We start from the raw sequence: 17,227 nt of genomic DNA, 5'->3' as shown, positions 1-17,227 counted from the left end.
CATATGAGTTTTTATGGGGGAAATGTGTAGGAATATACACAAAGCTTATGAGATATGTTCCTTGATCCATCCTTTGCCATTTTTTGCATGGCTGGAAGACCAGTTAATCTTTTAGATTTGGTTACTGTCTGGATATTTATGCACTTCATTATTGACATGGGTATTAGTCAAATTGATCCTTTATTTCTTTTATTGGGATTGTTCATATTGACTTTATGGAATTGAAGGCAGAAATTTGGGCCAATTCAAGATAAAGTGTTCGAGTTCTATGATTTATGATTTTCTGCATGGTGAAATTGAACATTATTGTTCTTTAAAATTGAAAATTATCCCTTTCCCTAGTAGAATTGTTCATTGCATCATTTTATCTCAAAAGGTTTTTCATGTGAAAGATGAAATAGTATGTAACTGAAGGTATTTATATAACTTTGAATTTTGGAGCACATAATAATGCAATATGTATTTGGGGTAAACAGTGGCTTTGTACGCGAGCTGACCAAGCGTGGAGTCGCTGGAGTGGGAGTAGGATTTCCTGCTACGAAGATCACTGGAGGCAGAATGCGCTTCTGCCTGTCAGCTGCTCACACAAAGGAAATGCTTGACAAGGTGAGCATGAACATCTCTTGTTCACCTATTAATGCTAGCAAGTTTTCAATAAGTTTGTCATGGAACAAGTCACTCATAACTGTGAAATCTTTTAAATAATCATCCCAGTTGTTGATTGATCCAGGTACTAACATAAGGCCAGCTCCATGTTCTACTGATAGATCCACTGAGGTTACAAAAGAGCCACAACCTGACATTTATTAATACCCAGGAATGAAGGTGAGTGCCAACTGCTGTCATATATCGTTTTCTTCATGTAGCTACTCAAAAAGAAAGATATATGATGGCAGTTGGCAGTCACCATCATTCCTGGGTATTAGTTAATATTAGGTTGTGGTTCTTTTGTACCCACAGTGGAACAATTGGTAGAGTGGGGGCTGGCATCATGTCCCCAGGTTAATTTTTTTTTAATGTATGGTGCATGATTGATATACCAGAATTGTGTGGTGTTACCGATTTTATAGATTATTACCAAGATGTGTGTGATTAACTTTCCTTTCTTCCAATAATGGGATATTGACTACCTTTTCATCCTATCCAGTCCACCTTATATTTTGTCTTCCTCCCAAGTTCACTCCATCCACTTCTGCTCCCTACACACCTTTTGGTAGTCTTCTACAATCATTCTATCTGCCCAAACCATCTGCATTCTTTTATCTGCCCTGTCTGATAGCTCCTTTTCTACCCAATCTGTTCCCCTTCCATATTTCTCATTCTAGCTATCCTTATAACACCTACCATACATCTGGTACATTTCATCTCAAAATGTTTTGGTTCCTCCATCAAATTATAGGACTGTATAGTACTGTGGGGACAGTCCCTCCCATATACAGCTTGTGTTCATCCCCAGACATGTATTTCTTGTCACAATTTTTATTCACCCTTCCTCATACTTTACTTGCTTCTTTTACTCTAATTTACCTCTACCTTTACTACATTCACTGCTATATGTGACTCCAGATATTTAAAGCTCTTTACTTCTTCTGGACTGTTACCCTTAAAACTTGCCTCTGTTCCACCACCATCTTAATTGCTTATGCATCTTGTTACTCATTGATGATAGTGGCTTCTGGTTGTGGACAGTGGCGAGGAGCCACCATCTTCAATGGGAGCAACAAGCATATAAAGGATGGCCAGATACCTAATGTGAAATACATAACTGATACAAGTCTACATGATTCTCCCACTGTCACCTTCAGAGTTTTACTTAATACATACAAACCTATACCAAGGGCCTTTTCCCCTTACAAGGGAAGTAGCCAAAGGCAAAAGGCATAATTCCACTGCCACTCATTTAATCCCCACCCAATCCACTCTTTCACCATCCCTCCCTCCCTCCCTCTTTTCTTGGCTCCTCCTGGATGATGAGCCATCCCTGCATGATGAGCCATCCCTGCATGATGAGCCATCCCTGCATCTTACCCATTGCTCTGGGTCAGAAGCAGTGCAGCAAGACAGCACATCTATAGCAAGGCTGCTTCATTTAATTGGTGACCCCCCTCTGTTCCCTTGCGCAGAAAAAGAGAAGACTGAGAAATTCCTTTGGGCTGTGTCAAAGTAACATTCACACATGACCACTCCCTAATCCCCCTCCAACACCCCTTTTACCCCATCCAACCATCTCATCCTCAGTCACCCTGCCTGTTCCCTACAACCACTTCTGCTTTCCACACTTCTTTTACTAATGTTTCTTCACTCATTCCATGTGTTCAAACCATCCCAATACTCTTTCATCAACCCTCTCTCCCAACTCCTTTTTCACTCTTGCTTTCTTTCCCACCTTGTTTCTCACTCAATCCAGCCTAGTAACCCCTACTATACTTCAAAGAGATTTCATCTCAAACACATTTAAACTCTTCCTATCTTGTGTTCCATGTTTCTGCCCTATACAGTATTTTCAGCTCATTCACACCTTCATACAATCTCCTCTTAGCATCCAATCCCAAATGTCTATTTCTCATCACACTTTAATCCCCCATGGCATTTACTTGCTTCTCTCAATCTACATTATACCTCCACCTCCACTCCTCCCTCTCCTGCCACATGCAAACCCAAGTATCTAAAGCTATCCACTTTTTCCAGCTTCTCTCCCTTAATACTCTCTTCCAGTTTGCTGCCATCTCCCCTTGTACATCTCATCTCCTTATTTTTACCTACAGTTACCTTGAACTTTCCTCCTTTCCTTTAATACATAAGATTATTAATTTTTTCAGATCTTGAAGGAAGTTGAAGAGGTTGGAGAATTGTGCAGTAGCAAGTATTCCAGTCGACCTACTGATCCAACACCAGTAGTATGGTGAAAGTGGGTTCACTTATCACATTAGAAACCATGAAAGACTGCATAACTTCACAAATCATGAAAAATGTATGCCTCATATGTAACAGTTTTACACGTTCACACTTTATTTTTTTGTAAGAGTGAAATTCTCATGTATTTCTTAATTTTTCCCAAATAGTGTGAAATTGAAAAATGTAACAGTAGTGAGATAACTCCAAAATTTCCAGATATAAATTGAAATAAAACTACAATTTGTCAGCTGGTGACCATGAGCACAAAACAATTAGTCAGGCAATAGTTGTTGAGGTATAAGCATCACCATGCAAGCACTGCCACAGGTTGCAGTTAGAAGGAACTGCAACCATTGGGGATTGACCAGAAAGACTTAATGGGAAAAGGGGTAGTTATAATGGAATAAGTAAAGACGCCAAAAATGTGCAAATGTACCCAAGTGCATGTGTGTGTGTAAGAGAGTATATGTATATATCTGCTTTTCTTTCTTTATTATCTTCATGTGGTTTCTACCCCACTTTGTAAAATTAGTCTTCAGTTAACACTTGGAATGTTGGTGAATGGACAGTTTCCTTACCATGGTAGAGGCCATTTGGAAGGACTATGACACATGGACATACGTGCATTGTTCAGTGTGTGGCTATTTAGCTTACACATGTAAGGGGTCCTAGGTACCATACCCTTCACTATTAATTTTTGTAGAGGATCTGTTATGGTAAATGTTAGTTATTTTCATTCATTTAAGATGCAGATCCCTAACCAGAGAGTAACACTTGATCAAGATTCCTGTTCAGACTAAATATCTGCCTCTGAACTAAGTAGAATTGCCCAGCATTTGTCACACAAGGATCTGGACAATTTTACCATTTTGAAGGGTTTAGAATTGCAGCCTCCTAGATTCACTAAATAGCCCATGTGCTCAGTGTACTCAGTAGATGGTTCTGCTTGTTTATTACTCGTAGAAGTATGTTCTGTAGTGAAGAAGTTTGAGATGAATGGGCAATTCCCTTTTGGAATGCTAATTTGGTTCTGACATCATGGCAATCTCTTGGTCAGTCAAGCCATTTGATTCATGGTCACCTTTTCAACTGAATGAAATGGTCATGATTTGGGATTAACATCATGAATTCCCATTATCTGGAGGCTAGGACAGGTGCTTCTTACAGAGGACTTAGTAGCATGGAATGTCATTAACCATGCCCTTTGTCCAACTCACTGGTGGCAAAGTTTAACCCTAAATTGCCATAAGTGGAGTGACAGTGATAAATGAAAGAGCTTGGCAACTATCAGAGTATAAGTAAAAGCATCACCCACTGGAGAAGGGGTTAAGGTAAAAGAATGAAAGGAATATATATAGATTAAAAAAACAAAAAACAAAAAAACAACAACAAAAGTTTTTCTTCAGTAGACTTTAGCTCGAGTGAACCAGTAGGGAGGTACGTTTATACACTGTCACTGTTGAAATGAGGGGTAAATGAGACCCCCAACAGACCAGAATTAATTCTGTGTCTACATATGAAAATTCTTCTTACCATTTACAAGGGAGAGAGCTATCCACTACACAAGCTCTTTAAGACAGACCACCAAACTTGATGCTTCATCAATATTCTACATACATAAGCCCCATAGATAAATTCCTCTCAAGATAAGTAAGAATCACATAGGCATGCTTAGGATCAGGAGACCATCCAGATCAACAGCATCAACACAGAATTAAAATGCCTCAGATGCAACCACCACTGAGAAGACACTGAACACCTCTTCACACAATGCCTTGCTCTAACAGTCTCCATACAATAGCACAGCATATCCTTGAGTGACTTATGGGTCCATCCAGTAGCCATTGTTGGTTACCTGAGAGCTGTGGATCTCAGCAAGAGAGACCTGGGCAATGGATTTATTGACATATCATTGTGAGAAGGTTAAAAGCTGTATAGTCCTTTGTACAGTAATGAAGGCACTCTGTCAGTGAGAACTGGTTTGGGCCTCTGACCACAAAACCAAGGCAAGGAAATTGTCTGACCTCTTCCATGTGACTTTTTTTTTCTTTCTTTTTAGCTAACTTCCATTTGAAGAAATATTCTATTTTAGGAATGTATGGTATACAAGTTATAGATTCAAAGGCCTGTTCTCCCATGCAAGATAGGTAGCCATGTCAAATACACACACAATAATATACCAAAAGTCCCCTTGTGACCAAGTCATTACATGTACTCACTTCATGCCCAGGAACCCATTTGATACCCCTCCCATCTCAGCATGTCTGAGATGAAGGGTTACCCTGGCCCCATCACTCTGCATGGACCAAAGGCAATGCAGCAAGGCACAGCTCTCACTCGGATAGAGATGGTTTATCCTCACCACCTTTCTCATAGGAACCTCCATCCACCCTCTTCTTCCACTGAATAGACATAATTGTAAACATACTTGTATATTCACTTAATTGTAGTATACAGGAAAGGAGGAATGCTCATTGGTTCCCGTTTTCTAGTTTTTATCATACCTAGCCTCAAATTCATGTACAGTTTCAACTAAATCTATATCCTTGATTTCCAGTTACCATGTTTACATTTGAACTCGTGTGCACGTATGTGTGTGCACAAGTCTCTTAGTCTCTTCTGTCTAGTTTTTATTAACATTGGGGCTACCTCCCCTAGTTATCGTGGACTTCATTTGTCACATTGTCTCTTCCCCATGATCATTTCAATGGGAAGGAACTGAAACAGTCAAGCCTTGGTAACAACACTGCATGATAGAATGTGATTACAATTGCAATATAGACACTGTGGTAGGGATGAAAGTTAGTGGAACAATGTGTACATGTGCATGTATGTGCAGTTTTAAGTTCAGTGGTAATGAAAAAAGATATTTAGCTTACATAGCATTTGAATAAACAGGTTCTTCAACTGTTACTGTTAGTCCATCTAGAGGATAAGACCACATTTTTAAGTTTTGAGTCAATAGTAAGTGATGTTAACAGAAAATATTACAGAAATAAACCCCAATCCTTGTGTAATGTGGACATATAATGCAACAGTCTTACTATAATGCAACAGTGTTACTATTGAGGGCACCTGAATTTAACTCATGATATCTGAACTTTACAGATACTTTTTGTTATTTAATATATATGAAACAGGTATTTTGGGATGAATACAACTAGAATGTATTAAGGAATGATTGTATCCATAGCACTAGTGGAATCAATTAAGAATACAAGGGAGGGAGAAAGGAAGAGTTAATGTGTTTGAGATGAAGTGGTGTTATAAGAATGGATAGAGAGATGTAGAAGTGAAACAGAATGTATGGAAAAAGTGCTGAGGTGGTTTGGGTATTGGGGAAAGAACGAGGAAATACTAGCAAAAGAGTGTGGATGGGGTGAACATGAGAGGAAGACCAAGAATGTATTGGAGTCTGGGATGCACAAAGAATGTCTGGTGAGCAGGGAAGAGCACATAAGGTAGGAATGGAGGGAGATTGTGAATGGATGAAAGGAATGTGTGGTCTGAAGGGATGTTTTTGCTCCGTGAATTATTTCGAGTGGACAAGGAGGTGGGGTGTTGGGAGTTGTCATATGATGTAGCAGTGGACATAAACCAGTTATAGCTGTTGTGCTATGCTGTGGATATCTGTGTGTTGTTGCATTGTGCTAAATCTGATTGGTGTGGCAGGGGACATCCACAAGATGTCAAATGGGTTTTATTGTGTGAAGTTGGGGGTGTTCAATATACCATAAGGGAGAATGGACCTTTGTGTGTGTGCATCGCATCAGGGGATAAGAGGGTGGCTGATTCAAACCACACACCCACTGCACCACAACATTTAATGATTCATCTCATCATGTGGATGAAGGATCATTCCTGTTCCCTGCCACACTGCTCAGGTTATATACAATGCAGTGAGGCACAACACTTACAGCAAAGCCTTACTGCTAGAACTAGTTTACTCCCTCTTCTTCATCATGTAGCTACTCCCCACTTCATCTACTATTTGTGCAGCAGATAACATCCCTTCAGAACATGCCATCCTTTCATCTGTTCACAATTCCCTTCACCTTTGTGTTGCACTCTCTTCCCTGTTAAACAGATATCCTTCATGGATCCAAGACTCACTTCACCCAGTCAATCCACCACATTCTTGGTCTGTCTCTCAAGTTCACTCCATTTACTTTGCTTTCCTCAATCATTCTTCCCATTTGCTCAAACCACCCCGGCACTCTTCGATCTACCTTATCCGATAGTCTCCTCCATTCCCATTCCTCAGTTCCTGTAACACCTTACAGGTTCATGCTCTTCCTCCCTTACATTTTGAGTCTGCTCCATACAGTGCTCTGGATACATTTATCCTGATCTACCTGTTTTTCATCAAATTTAATATTCACTCGTACATTTATTTGCACCTTTGCTCTATGATTCATGCTAATCTCTATTCCTCTATTAACTGCCAAGTTTCTTTAATTTTTTTATTCATAAAGTGAATTTTTGTAAACAAAATTGTATTTATGTAACTAATAAAAACTATACTTACAGTTCTAATATGTTAAAGGTCAGGTGTCTAAAGTAAGTTGGGTGGGTTAAGCTTCAGTAAGCATAGGATACATTGGTCAGTACATCATTGTGCACAAAAAGTATATTTTAATTGTAACTAGCCATGGGATATATGAATGGTTTCAAGACAAACAGGTCAGGGTTAAAGCCGTAAATTTGGCTTGTGATAGTTATACCATGGGTCAGGTGCACAAGGAAAGTTTAATAGGTCTTGGTGTACATCATTTTGTATGAAAGAGGGGAACTTCTTTTAATCATTGGATGTTTTACAAATAATTTCATGACTATTACATAAAGTAAAGCTGTAAAGCATGCTGCTGCTGACCAAACCAGAGGTAAGCTGTAAGCTCAAAGCCAAATGAATTACTGCAAGTATATATTTGATTGGACTTGATTTTTCAATTGTTAACTTGTTATTTTTCGTTTGAGTAATTCGTAGGAGACTTGTTGATTGGAATATAGGTTTATTTTGATCTCTTGCCCCTCCTTCAAACTATCTTGACACTTTTATTGTTCTGTTGTATATTGTGTGCCAGTTTTTGAAGGAATGTGGTAAGAATTTTGAAAATGAATGAATAAACAAGTAAATGTTCTGTGTGATTTTGTGTAGTTTGGTTTCCAGGTAACTGATTTAGAAAGGGAATCTGGTTCTTTGTTTTAAGATTTAGTTGCATCACGATGGTACCTATAACATCAGATGTACACTGATTTTCAGATCTCTACTTAATGATCTACCCAGAATATGTTTAGCATTAATAATGTGCAGAGCTGTGTGCGTTCCTTGGTTCGTTCCTAGATGCAGCCCTCTGTGTCCTGACTATATATGGTCAGTTGAGGACACCTAGGAATGCACTGAGGAACACGCCCAATTCTGATAATGTGTGTGCAATGTGATTACACAATTATGCATTTTTTGTTGGGCTTCAGTAAAGCCAAGGGCAGATATGTGGCAATTGGTATTCAGAAGTGTTGAACCCGTCCAACACGAGTCACAATTTGAATTTACAGAGCATTTACTAATTTACAGAATTACTCTACTGGCATAGGATTGTACATGTTCACCATTGTTATTCAAATTTTATTGGAGGATCTTGTTAGACTTTTAAAAGTTAATTTATCTCATCTCCAATGCATTTGGATGCTGCCATAATATTTGTTTCTTGTATGTTCCTAATGACAGAATATGCTGCATGTTTCACATAACTGCATATTGTTGTGCATTGAGTGGTTATTCTTCACGATGTCAGTTGTGGTATTGAATGACTGGTGCACTTTTGTGATAATGTTGAGGATGTGTACTGTTTACCATCAATACTGTAAAATCGTATATAGATATGCCATCATAATTGCGAAGAATGGTGGATGTTATGTATACGTCACAAAAATGGTAGGTTTTATGTTATCCTAGAAAGAGCAAGGGCTGTTTTCACAGACCAAATATTTTGTTTGCAGAACATATGTCACAATTAGTAATTTCAAAACTATCAGAAAACCAGTGCATTTAATTCTGAAATAACTTGAAAGCTGGATGCATAGTGCTCTTTAAGTTAAAAGCAAAAGAAAGTTCTTGCATTTATATTTGTACAGGTGTGAAACAGCAGTAACACCTGCTTCACACTGGGCCAATTCTCAACAAATGAGAATTTGAGTTCCTGCAAGAAAACTTCAATTACAGTATTCTAGACATCAATACATGATATAAAGGCAACATTTGGAAAACATGATTGTAACCAAAGCCATATTGACTCCAGTTATCTTCAACAGATGAAGAGAATTGGCCCAGTGTATTCTTACAGCGTATGTATGAAGATAAACTGTTACCCTTCAACAGCTCTGCAGAGGAAGACCATTGTTATGTTGCCACTGGAAAGTTCTTAAGAAGCCCAGCCAGGCTTTTTGCCTTAAAATGTTGTTGTATACAATGGATGAAATAAAAAGGAAAATTAGTATTTTGTACTATTGTCTGAACTGTTATTCCTTGAAACATGTTTGGGACTCCCTTTTTCAGTTTAGGCAAAAATACGCCAGAATCATTGTTCTTGTGAACTAATACTGTTAACATAAAATTAAAGTCATAAAGTGTGCAAGGATGGTGTGTGGAACAAGAAGGACAGGGGGAAATAGAAGAAAGGGTAGTGAATGGTGGGATGAGGAAACAAAGAAGGTTGTAGAAGAGAAGAAGCGAGCTTTCACAGATTGGTTACAAAATAGGATGAGGGAGTCATATGAGAGGTACAAAGAAAAGAAAAGAGAAGTAAAGCAAAAGGTAAAGGTTGCAAAGAGGAGAGCAGATGTGAAATGGGGTAAGAGTTTGACAGAAAATTTTGAAAGTAATGAAAAGATGTTTTGGAAAGAAATTAAGAGAGGAAGAGGAGGTGAATCAAGTAGAGAAGAAAAGGTAAAAGGTGCAGATGGAGAGATGATAATGGAAGAGAAGGTAGTAAGGGGAAGATGGGCAGAATATTTTAGGGAGTTGCTAAATGTGAAGGAGGATAGGGAAGGAAAGATTGCTGCAGTGGGAAGTGCGAAGAAAATGAGTGATGAATGAGGAGAAATAAGGAAGGATGAGGTGAAGGCAGTTGTTACGATGATGAAAACAGGTAAGGCACCTGGTCTGGATGGATGCCATGCGGAATGTCTGAAAAAGGGAGGTACAGTGATGGTGGACTGGTTGGTGAGGTTATTTAATGTTTGTTGGAGAGAGGGTAGAGTGCCGGAGGACTGGAGGAGTGCCTGTATAGTTCCTCTTTACAAGGGAAAAGGGGACAAGTGTGAATGTAGTAGTTTCAGAGGGATTAACTTGTTGAGTGTAGTTGGGAAGGCTTATGGAAGGATCTTGATTGAGAGGAACAGGAGTAATTGGTGAGGAACAGTGTGGATTTAGGACAGGTAGAGGTTATGTAGATCAGATCTTTGTGGTAAGACAGATATGTGAGAAAGCTATAGGAAAGGGGAAGGATGTTTTTTGGGCTTTTATGGATCTGGAAAAGGCTTATGATAGGGTAGACAGGAAGGCACTGTGGGAGGTTATGCAGATATACGGGATAGGAGGAAAGCTAGGAGCTGTCGAGAGTTTTTATGAGAATAGTAGAGCTTGTGTCAGGATTGGAAATGGAGAGAGTGGGTGGTTCGAGGTAAAGGTGGGACTTCGTCAAGGATGCGTTATGTCGCCCTGGCTGTTCAACTTATACATGGATGGGGTGGTGCGAGAGGTAAATGCAAGGGATTGGAGATGGTTAAAGAAAATGGAGAAAAGTGGGAGGTGAGCCAGCTGTTGTTTGCGGACGACACTGCGCTTGTGGCAGGATCGGAGGAGGGATTGAGGAAGTTGGTGACAGAGTTTGGGAGAGTATGTGATAGAAGAAAGCTAAAGATAAATGTGGGTAAAAGTAAGGTGATGAGATGTACAAGGGGTGAAAGTGGCAGTAGACTGGAAGTGAGCATTAAGGGAGAGCGACTGGAGGAAGTGGATAGTTTTAGATACTTGGGTGCAAATGTGGCAGGGAAAGGTTGGGTAAAAGTGGAGGTAGAATGTAGATTGAGAGAAGCGAGTAAATGCCTTGGTGGATTAAAGAGTGTAATGAGGAATAGACATTTGGGAATGGATGCTAAGAGGAGACTGTATGAAGGAGTGATTGTGCCAACAGCACTGTATGGGGCAGAAACATGGAACATAAGAGAAGAAGAGAGAAGGAGTTTGAGATGAGGTGTCTGAAGTATGATGGGGGTTACTAGGCTAGATAGAATGAGAAATGAGGAGGAGAACAGGGGTGGAAAAGGAGCTGGGAGATAGGGTTGATGAAAGAATATTAGGATGGTTTGGACACATGGAAAGAATGAGTGAAGAAAGACAAGTAAAAGAGGTATGGAAGGCAGATGTGGAGGGAGTGAACATGAAGGGACATCCTAGGATGAGGTGGATGGATGGGGTGAAGGGGGCTTTGGGGAAGAGGGGAATGTCTGTTGAGGAAGGACGGGAGAGGACAGAAGACGGGTGAATGGAGAATGGTTGTATATGGATGATGTGATTGCATGAGGTGGAATGCGGGGTGAGGTAGTATGTGTGAGCAAAATTTGATGCAGCCCGAAGGGATTTCTCCCCGTCTCATTTTATGCAATGGGGGGTCGCCGATTTAATGAAGCGGCCTTGCTGTGGATGTGCTGTGACTTGCGACACTGCCTCTGACCCAGGGCAGTGGACAAGGTGCAGGGATGACCCGTCATTCAGGAGGTGCTAAGATAAGAGGGAGGGTGGAGGGGTGTGGAGTGTATTCAGGGATGGAATGGGTGGGAATGATTTTATGCCTTTTTCTTTTTGGCTACCCCCCTTGTAAGGGGGGAAAAAGCCTTGGTATGTGTATGTATGTAATATTTTTAGTTTTCCTTTCTAATCCAGTTTCACATACTATATGTACAATAAACAGTTGTAGGCAATGGTCTGGAAACTGATGACCCTTCATCCAAGAGTGTTGTTAGTAAGTTTGCGGACGACACTAAAATGGGAAGCCTAATTAGGTCAGGAGACGATGCAGAGATTCTGCAGGATGATCTTAACAAACTGTTCACATGGTCGGGGAAATGGCAAATAAACTTCAATATCTCTAAGTGTAGCATGTTAAACGTAGGGCTACACAACCCTGAAAATCGATACAGTTTAGATAACATGCTTTTAAGCCACGTCCACACGGTCGAACACTGTCCGCCGGGCACGAGGGCTTTGCTCGACAACGGGCAATTTCATCGGGCAAACCATCAAACTGTCCGTTCCCGGCGCCATTTGCGGGCAGTGGATGGAGGGGCTGACATCGCTGCCAAACGCACGAGGTGAGGTGCGAGCAAAGTTAGTAAACCCGCTCAGTACAGACCGAAGTTACCTTACCACCATGTCCGCACCTAGTACTAGTGTGTATTGGCCTCGACAAGACGTGGTATTGGTGCTTTGCATTTCCTCATATTTGTCTCTTTCCTTTGTATATATGGCTCCACTTTCGAAAGGAGAACAGGAAAGCTGCTTATGTTCATTCTCATGTAATTGCAAAACAATTGTTCATTTTCATCCTGCAATTCACGTAGGGTTGTCACTGAGCTTCCCATTAAACCACGTCTTTGTAACCACTCCCGGCACCAGACATGTCTCCGTGATTTCTTGTTTTTCTTTTTAATACAGGCAGCAATTATAATGCTGTAAAGTGCTACCTTCTTTCCAAGTATGGCGGGAACCATGGTTATCGTACCGCACTGAACCACTCCCTCCCAACCTCTGCTTGCGGCCGACTACTAAGTATTTCAGCGTCTTTGACCCATCGTTTTTCGCTCATATTTCCGAAATAACCATTCACATCAGTATGATATATTAGCACAGCCTAATTCACACCCTGCCCTAATTTTTGACGTTATAGTGTATTCACAAGTGTATTTAATTACGGCGTTTACTCTTGATATTAAGTGTGTCATAGCCGACACCCGTGAAGTAAATCGAACAGGTGAAGTGACGTCATCACAAACTACCTCGTGTATCATAACTTCACTTGTTTGATTTACTTCACGGGTGTCGGCTACGACACACTTAATATCAAGAGTAAACGCCGTAATTAAATACACTTGTGAATGCACTATAACGTAAAAAATTAGGGCAGGGTGTGCTAATATACCATGCTGATGTGAATTATTATTTCGGAAATATGAGCGAAAAACGATGGGTCAAAGCCGCTGAAATACTTAGTAACCTCCAACTACCATCGTCTGCCATGTGGACACTTCGCGGGCAGAGTCTGCGGACTTTGCCCGGTAAGGGCAAAGTCTGCCAGGCACAGCTCGACCGTGTGGACGCGGCATTAGGCACCTTAACTTACACTTTGGAAAGATTCAGAGTGCGGGGTGATCTAATAGAGATGTCCAAGTGGATCAAAGGCTTTAACAAGGGTGATGCAAACAAGGTCATCATATTAAAACAATAGGGCAGGACTCGCAGTAATGGATTTAAACTGGACAAATTTAGATTTAAGAAGGAAAAAGGGAAGAATTGGTTTACTAATAGGGTGGTCGACGAATGGAATAGACCTAGTAATCATGTAGTAAGCGCTGAAACTATCAGTTGTTTTGAATGATTAGACAACTTTATGGATGGGGGTGACAGGTGGTAATGGATACGGATCTGCCTAGTGTAGGCCTTATGGTCTCTTGCAGTCTCCTTCATTCTTATGTTCTTATGAGGGACCAAGATGACGGGGGTAACGTTGGGTAGGAGTAGGTGCGTGCCATGGGCTATCTCCCATATGAAGGGGGCGGCGGCGGCTTGGTATATACTATAGACAGATAATTAGCAATATTTTACATTATACTGGGTTATGGAGTATGTCAAGAATTGACTAGTGCCAGCAATACTCCACAAAAAGGATATATATATATATATAATTGTGTGTGGGAGTGAGTGACGGTACAATGGAATACAGGTCGTTTCGCTACATTGCCAGTTCGCTACCAACCAGTTCGCTACATTCTTTGGTCGTTTCGCTACATTCTTCGGTCGTTTCGCTACATTTCTTCGGTCATTTCGCTACATCCTCTCGGTCGTTTCGCTACATTCTTCGGTTGTTTCGCTACATTTCGCTACACTGTTTTTTCGCATTTGAGATACGAATATGATAAATACAATGTGTGTAGGTTTATAAAGCACCTGTAACCCATTGGACGTTTCGCTACATGGCCAGTTCGCTACTAACAATTTGTTACATTCTTCGGTCGTTTCGCTACATTTGGCTACGTTGTTCGGTCGTTTCGCTACATTCTTTCGGTCGCTTCGCTACATTCTTCGGTCGTTTCGCTACATTGCCAGTTCGCTACCAACCATTTCGCTACATTCTTTGGTCGTTTCGCTACATTTGGCTACGTTCGGTCATTTCGCTACATTCTTTCGGTCGTTTCGCTACATTCTTTGGTCGTTTCGCTACATTTCGCTACACTGTTTTTTAGCGCATTTGAGATATGAATATGATAAGAAATACGATGTGTGCAAATTCATAAAGTAATTTTGTAGGCTACGGAAGCAGAATTTGCAAACGACCTGTAACCGCTACAATCTTCGGTCGTTTCGCTACATTTGGCTACATTGTTCGGTCGTTTCGCTACATTCTTTCGGTCGTTTCGCTACATTCTTTGGTCGTTTCGCTACATTTCGCTACACTGTTTTTTATCGCATTTGAGATACGAATATGATATAAAATACGATGTGTGCAAATTTATAAAGTAATTTTGTAGGCTACGGAGGCAAAATTTGACTGAGGCGATTTGGCGATAGATAAAATTGTTTTTATCGGCCCTTGTTTCATGCAATCGTCAGGCAGATTATCCGGCAGATAATTATAAAAAAGTGACATCATGCACATTACCAGAGCTGGGCGCGTTCCTCGGTGCGTTCCGCTTTAGTTTGGCCGCGGTTAGCGCTCCCAAAATATTAAAGCAATATAGGTGCCGGTATTGTATGTGGCCTACGAAAATTGTCTTTGGTATAGTATGTGGCAGAGTTTTATTTCGTTATGAACCTGTCCTTTAAGCTTTAATTGTTTGGGAGCGCTAACCGCGGCCAAACTAAAGCGGAACGCACCCAGCTCTGGTAATGTGCATGATAAGTCACTGTTTGATGATTATCCACCGGATAATCTGCCTGACGATTGCATAAAACAAGGACCGATAAAAATAATTTTATCTATCGCCAAATCGCCACATTAGGCAAATTCTACTTCCGTAGCCTACACAATTACTTTATAAATTTGCACACATCGCATTTTTCATCGTATTCGTATCTCAAATGCGATAAAGTGTAGCGAATTGTAGCGATAAGACCAAAGAATATAGCGAAACGACCGAAAGAATGTAGCGAAACGGCCGAACAATGTAGCCAAATGTAGCGAAACGACCGAACAATGTAGCCAAATGCAACGAAACGACCAAAGAATGTAGCGAAACGACCGAAGAATGTAGCGAAACGACCGAAAGGATGTAGCGAAACGACCAAGCAATGTATCGAAATGGTTGGTAGCGAACTGGCCATTTAGAGAAACGAAAATGACTTTTTAAACCTACACACATTGTATTTTTTATTATATTCGTATCTCAAATGCACACATCGTATTTTGTATCATATTCGTATCTCAGATGCGATAAAAAAAAGAAAAACTGTGTAGCGAAATATAGCGAAACAACCAAAAATGTAGCGAAACGACCGAAAGAATATAGCGAAACGACCGAAGAATGTAGCGAAACGACCGAAGAATGTAGCGAAACGACCGAAAGGAAGTAGCGAAACGGCCAAGCAATGTATCGAAATAGTTGGTAGTGAACTGGCCATGTAGTGAAAAGGAAATGACTTTATAAACCTGCACACATTGTATTTCTTATCATATTCGTATCTCAAATGCGAAAAAAAATGTAGCGAAACGACCGAAGAATGTAGCGAAACGACCGAAGAAATGTAGCGAAACGACCAAGCAATGTAGCGAAATGGCTGGTAGCGAACTGGCCATGTAGCTTAACGACCAGATACCCCATTTCGCTACATTCGGTCGTTTCGCTACATTCTTCGGTCGTTTCGCTACATTGGTTTTTTTTTCGCATTTGAGATACCAATATGATAAAAAATACAATGTGTGCAGGTTTATAAAGTCATTTTCGTTTCACTACATGGCCACTTCGCTACCAGCCATTTCGATACCTTGCTCGGTCGTTTTGCTACATTCTTTGGTCGTTTCGCTACATTGTCTTGGTCGTTTCGCTACATTGCCTCGGTCGTTTCGCTACATCCTTTCGGTCGTTTCGCTACATTCTTCGGTCGTTTCGCTACATTCTTCGGTCGTTTCGCTACATTGTCTCGGTCGTTTCGCTACATTCTTTGGTCGTTTCCCTACATTTCGCTACACTGTTTTTTATCGCATTTGAGATACGAATATGATAAAAAACACGATGTGTGCAAATTTATAAAGTATTTTTGCAGGCTACGGAAGTAGAATTTACCTAAAATGGGCGATAAATAAATTTGTTTTTATCAGGCCTTGTTTTATGCAATCGTCAGACAGATTATCGGGCCGATAATTATGAAAACAGTGACTTATCATGCACATTACCAGAGCTGGGCGCGTTCCTAGGTGAGTTCCACTTTAGTTTGGCCGAGGGTAGCGTTCCTAAGCTATTAAAGCAACATAGGTGTCGGTATAGTATTTGACCTACGAAAAATTTATTTTGTATATTATGTGGCCTACCGGACTTTTATTTCGGAATGCACCGAAGAACGCGCCCAGTTCTGTACATTACTGTTAGAATGCCCGTTCATTTCACGCACATGACACACTAATATATATGCCATGTGCGCGAAATGAACGGGCGTTCTAAAATTAAATATTTGTCATCTTCAGATTCAGTTGGAATTAGGGGGGACCTAAATTATCTAAAACTGGGATGAATAATTCTTATTTTTTAATTAATTTCCCTTTCTTTTATTCGAAATGTGCTTATTACAAAATAATGTGTATTGTTCAGTTTCAATAAACGTAATTGTAATATGATAGGCCGTGCCTATGCCAAAGGCTTACTGTTTGCACTAAATGTTAGCCCTGGCAACATAATTCGAATCCTGCAACCTGATTGGTTCGAGCTTTAAACGGAATATTTTCTAATTAAAGTTTATATTGCAAGAATCTTGCAGTTCAACCGATTGTGTCTCCAGGGTCTGACAACGCGACCCGAGATTGGAGGAAGACCCTGGGTACAGAGCATTAGGTTTCATTGCTCC

General features: G+C 40.4%; 1 protein-coding gene across 2 annotated transcripts in view; it reads left to right on the top strand.

The window, feature by feature from the left end:
* lace (serine palmitoyltransferase long chain base subunit) overlaps nt 1–9,390 on the top strand; it is a 79,801-nt gene extending 70,411 nt beyond the window's left edge. For both annotated transcript variants that reach the window (XM_076187082.1, XM_076187083.1), the window contains exons 11-12: nt 477–606; nt 2,820–9,390. In XM_076187082.1, the coding sequence (XP_076043197.1) occupies nt 477–606; nt 2,820–2,906 (217 nt within the window). In that variant the 3' untranslated portion in view covers nt 2,907–9,390. The remainder of the gene's footprint in view (nt 1–476; nt 607–2,819) is intronic.
* The last annotated feature ends 7,837 nt before the right edge of the window (nt 9,391–17,227 follow it).

The sequence above is a fragment of the Oratosquilla oratoria genome, chromosome 6 (genome assembly GCF_046742065.1).
Source record: "Oratosquilla oratoria isolate Oo_2021 chromosome 6, ASM4674206v1, whole genome shotgun sequence".
Lineage (NCBI taxonomy): Eukaryota > Metazoa > Arthropoda > Malacostraca > Stomatopoda > Squillidae > Oratosquilla > Oratosquilla oratoria.
This window is presented reverse-complemented; position numbering and strand designations above follow the sequence as displayed.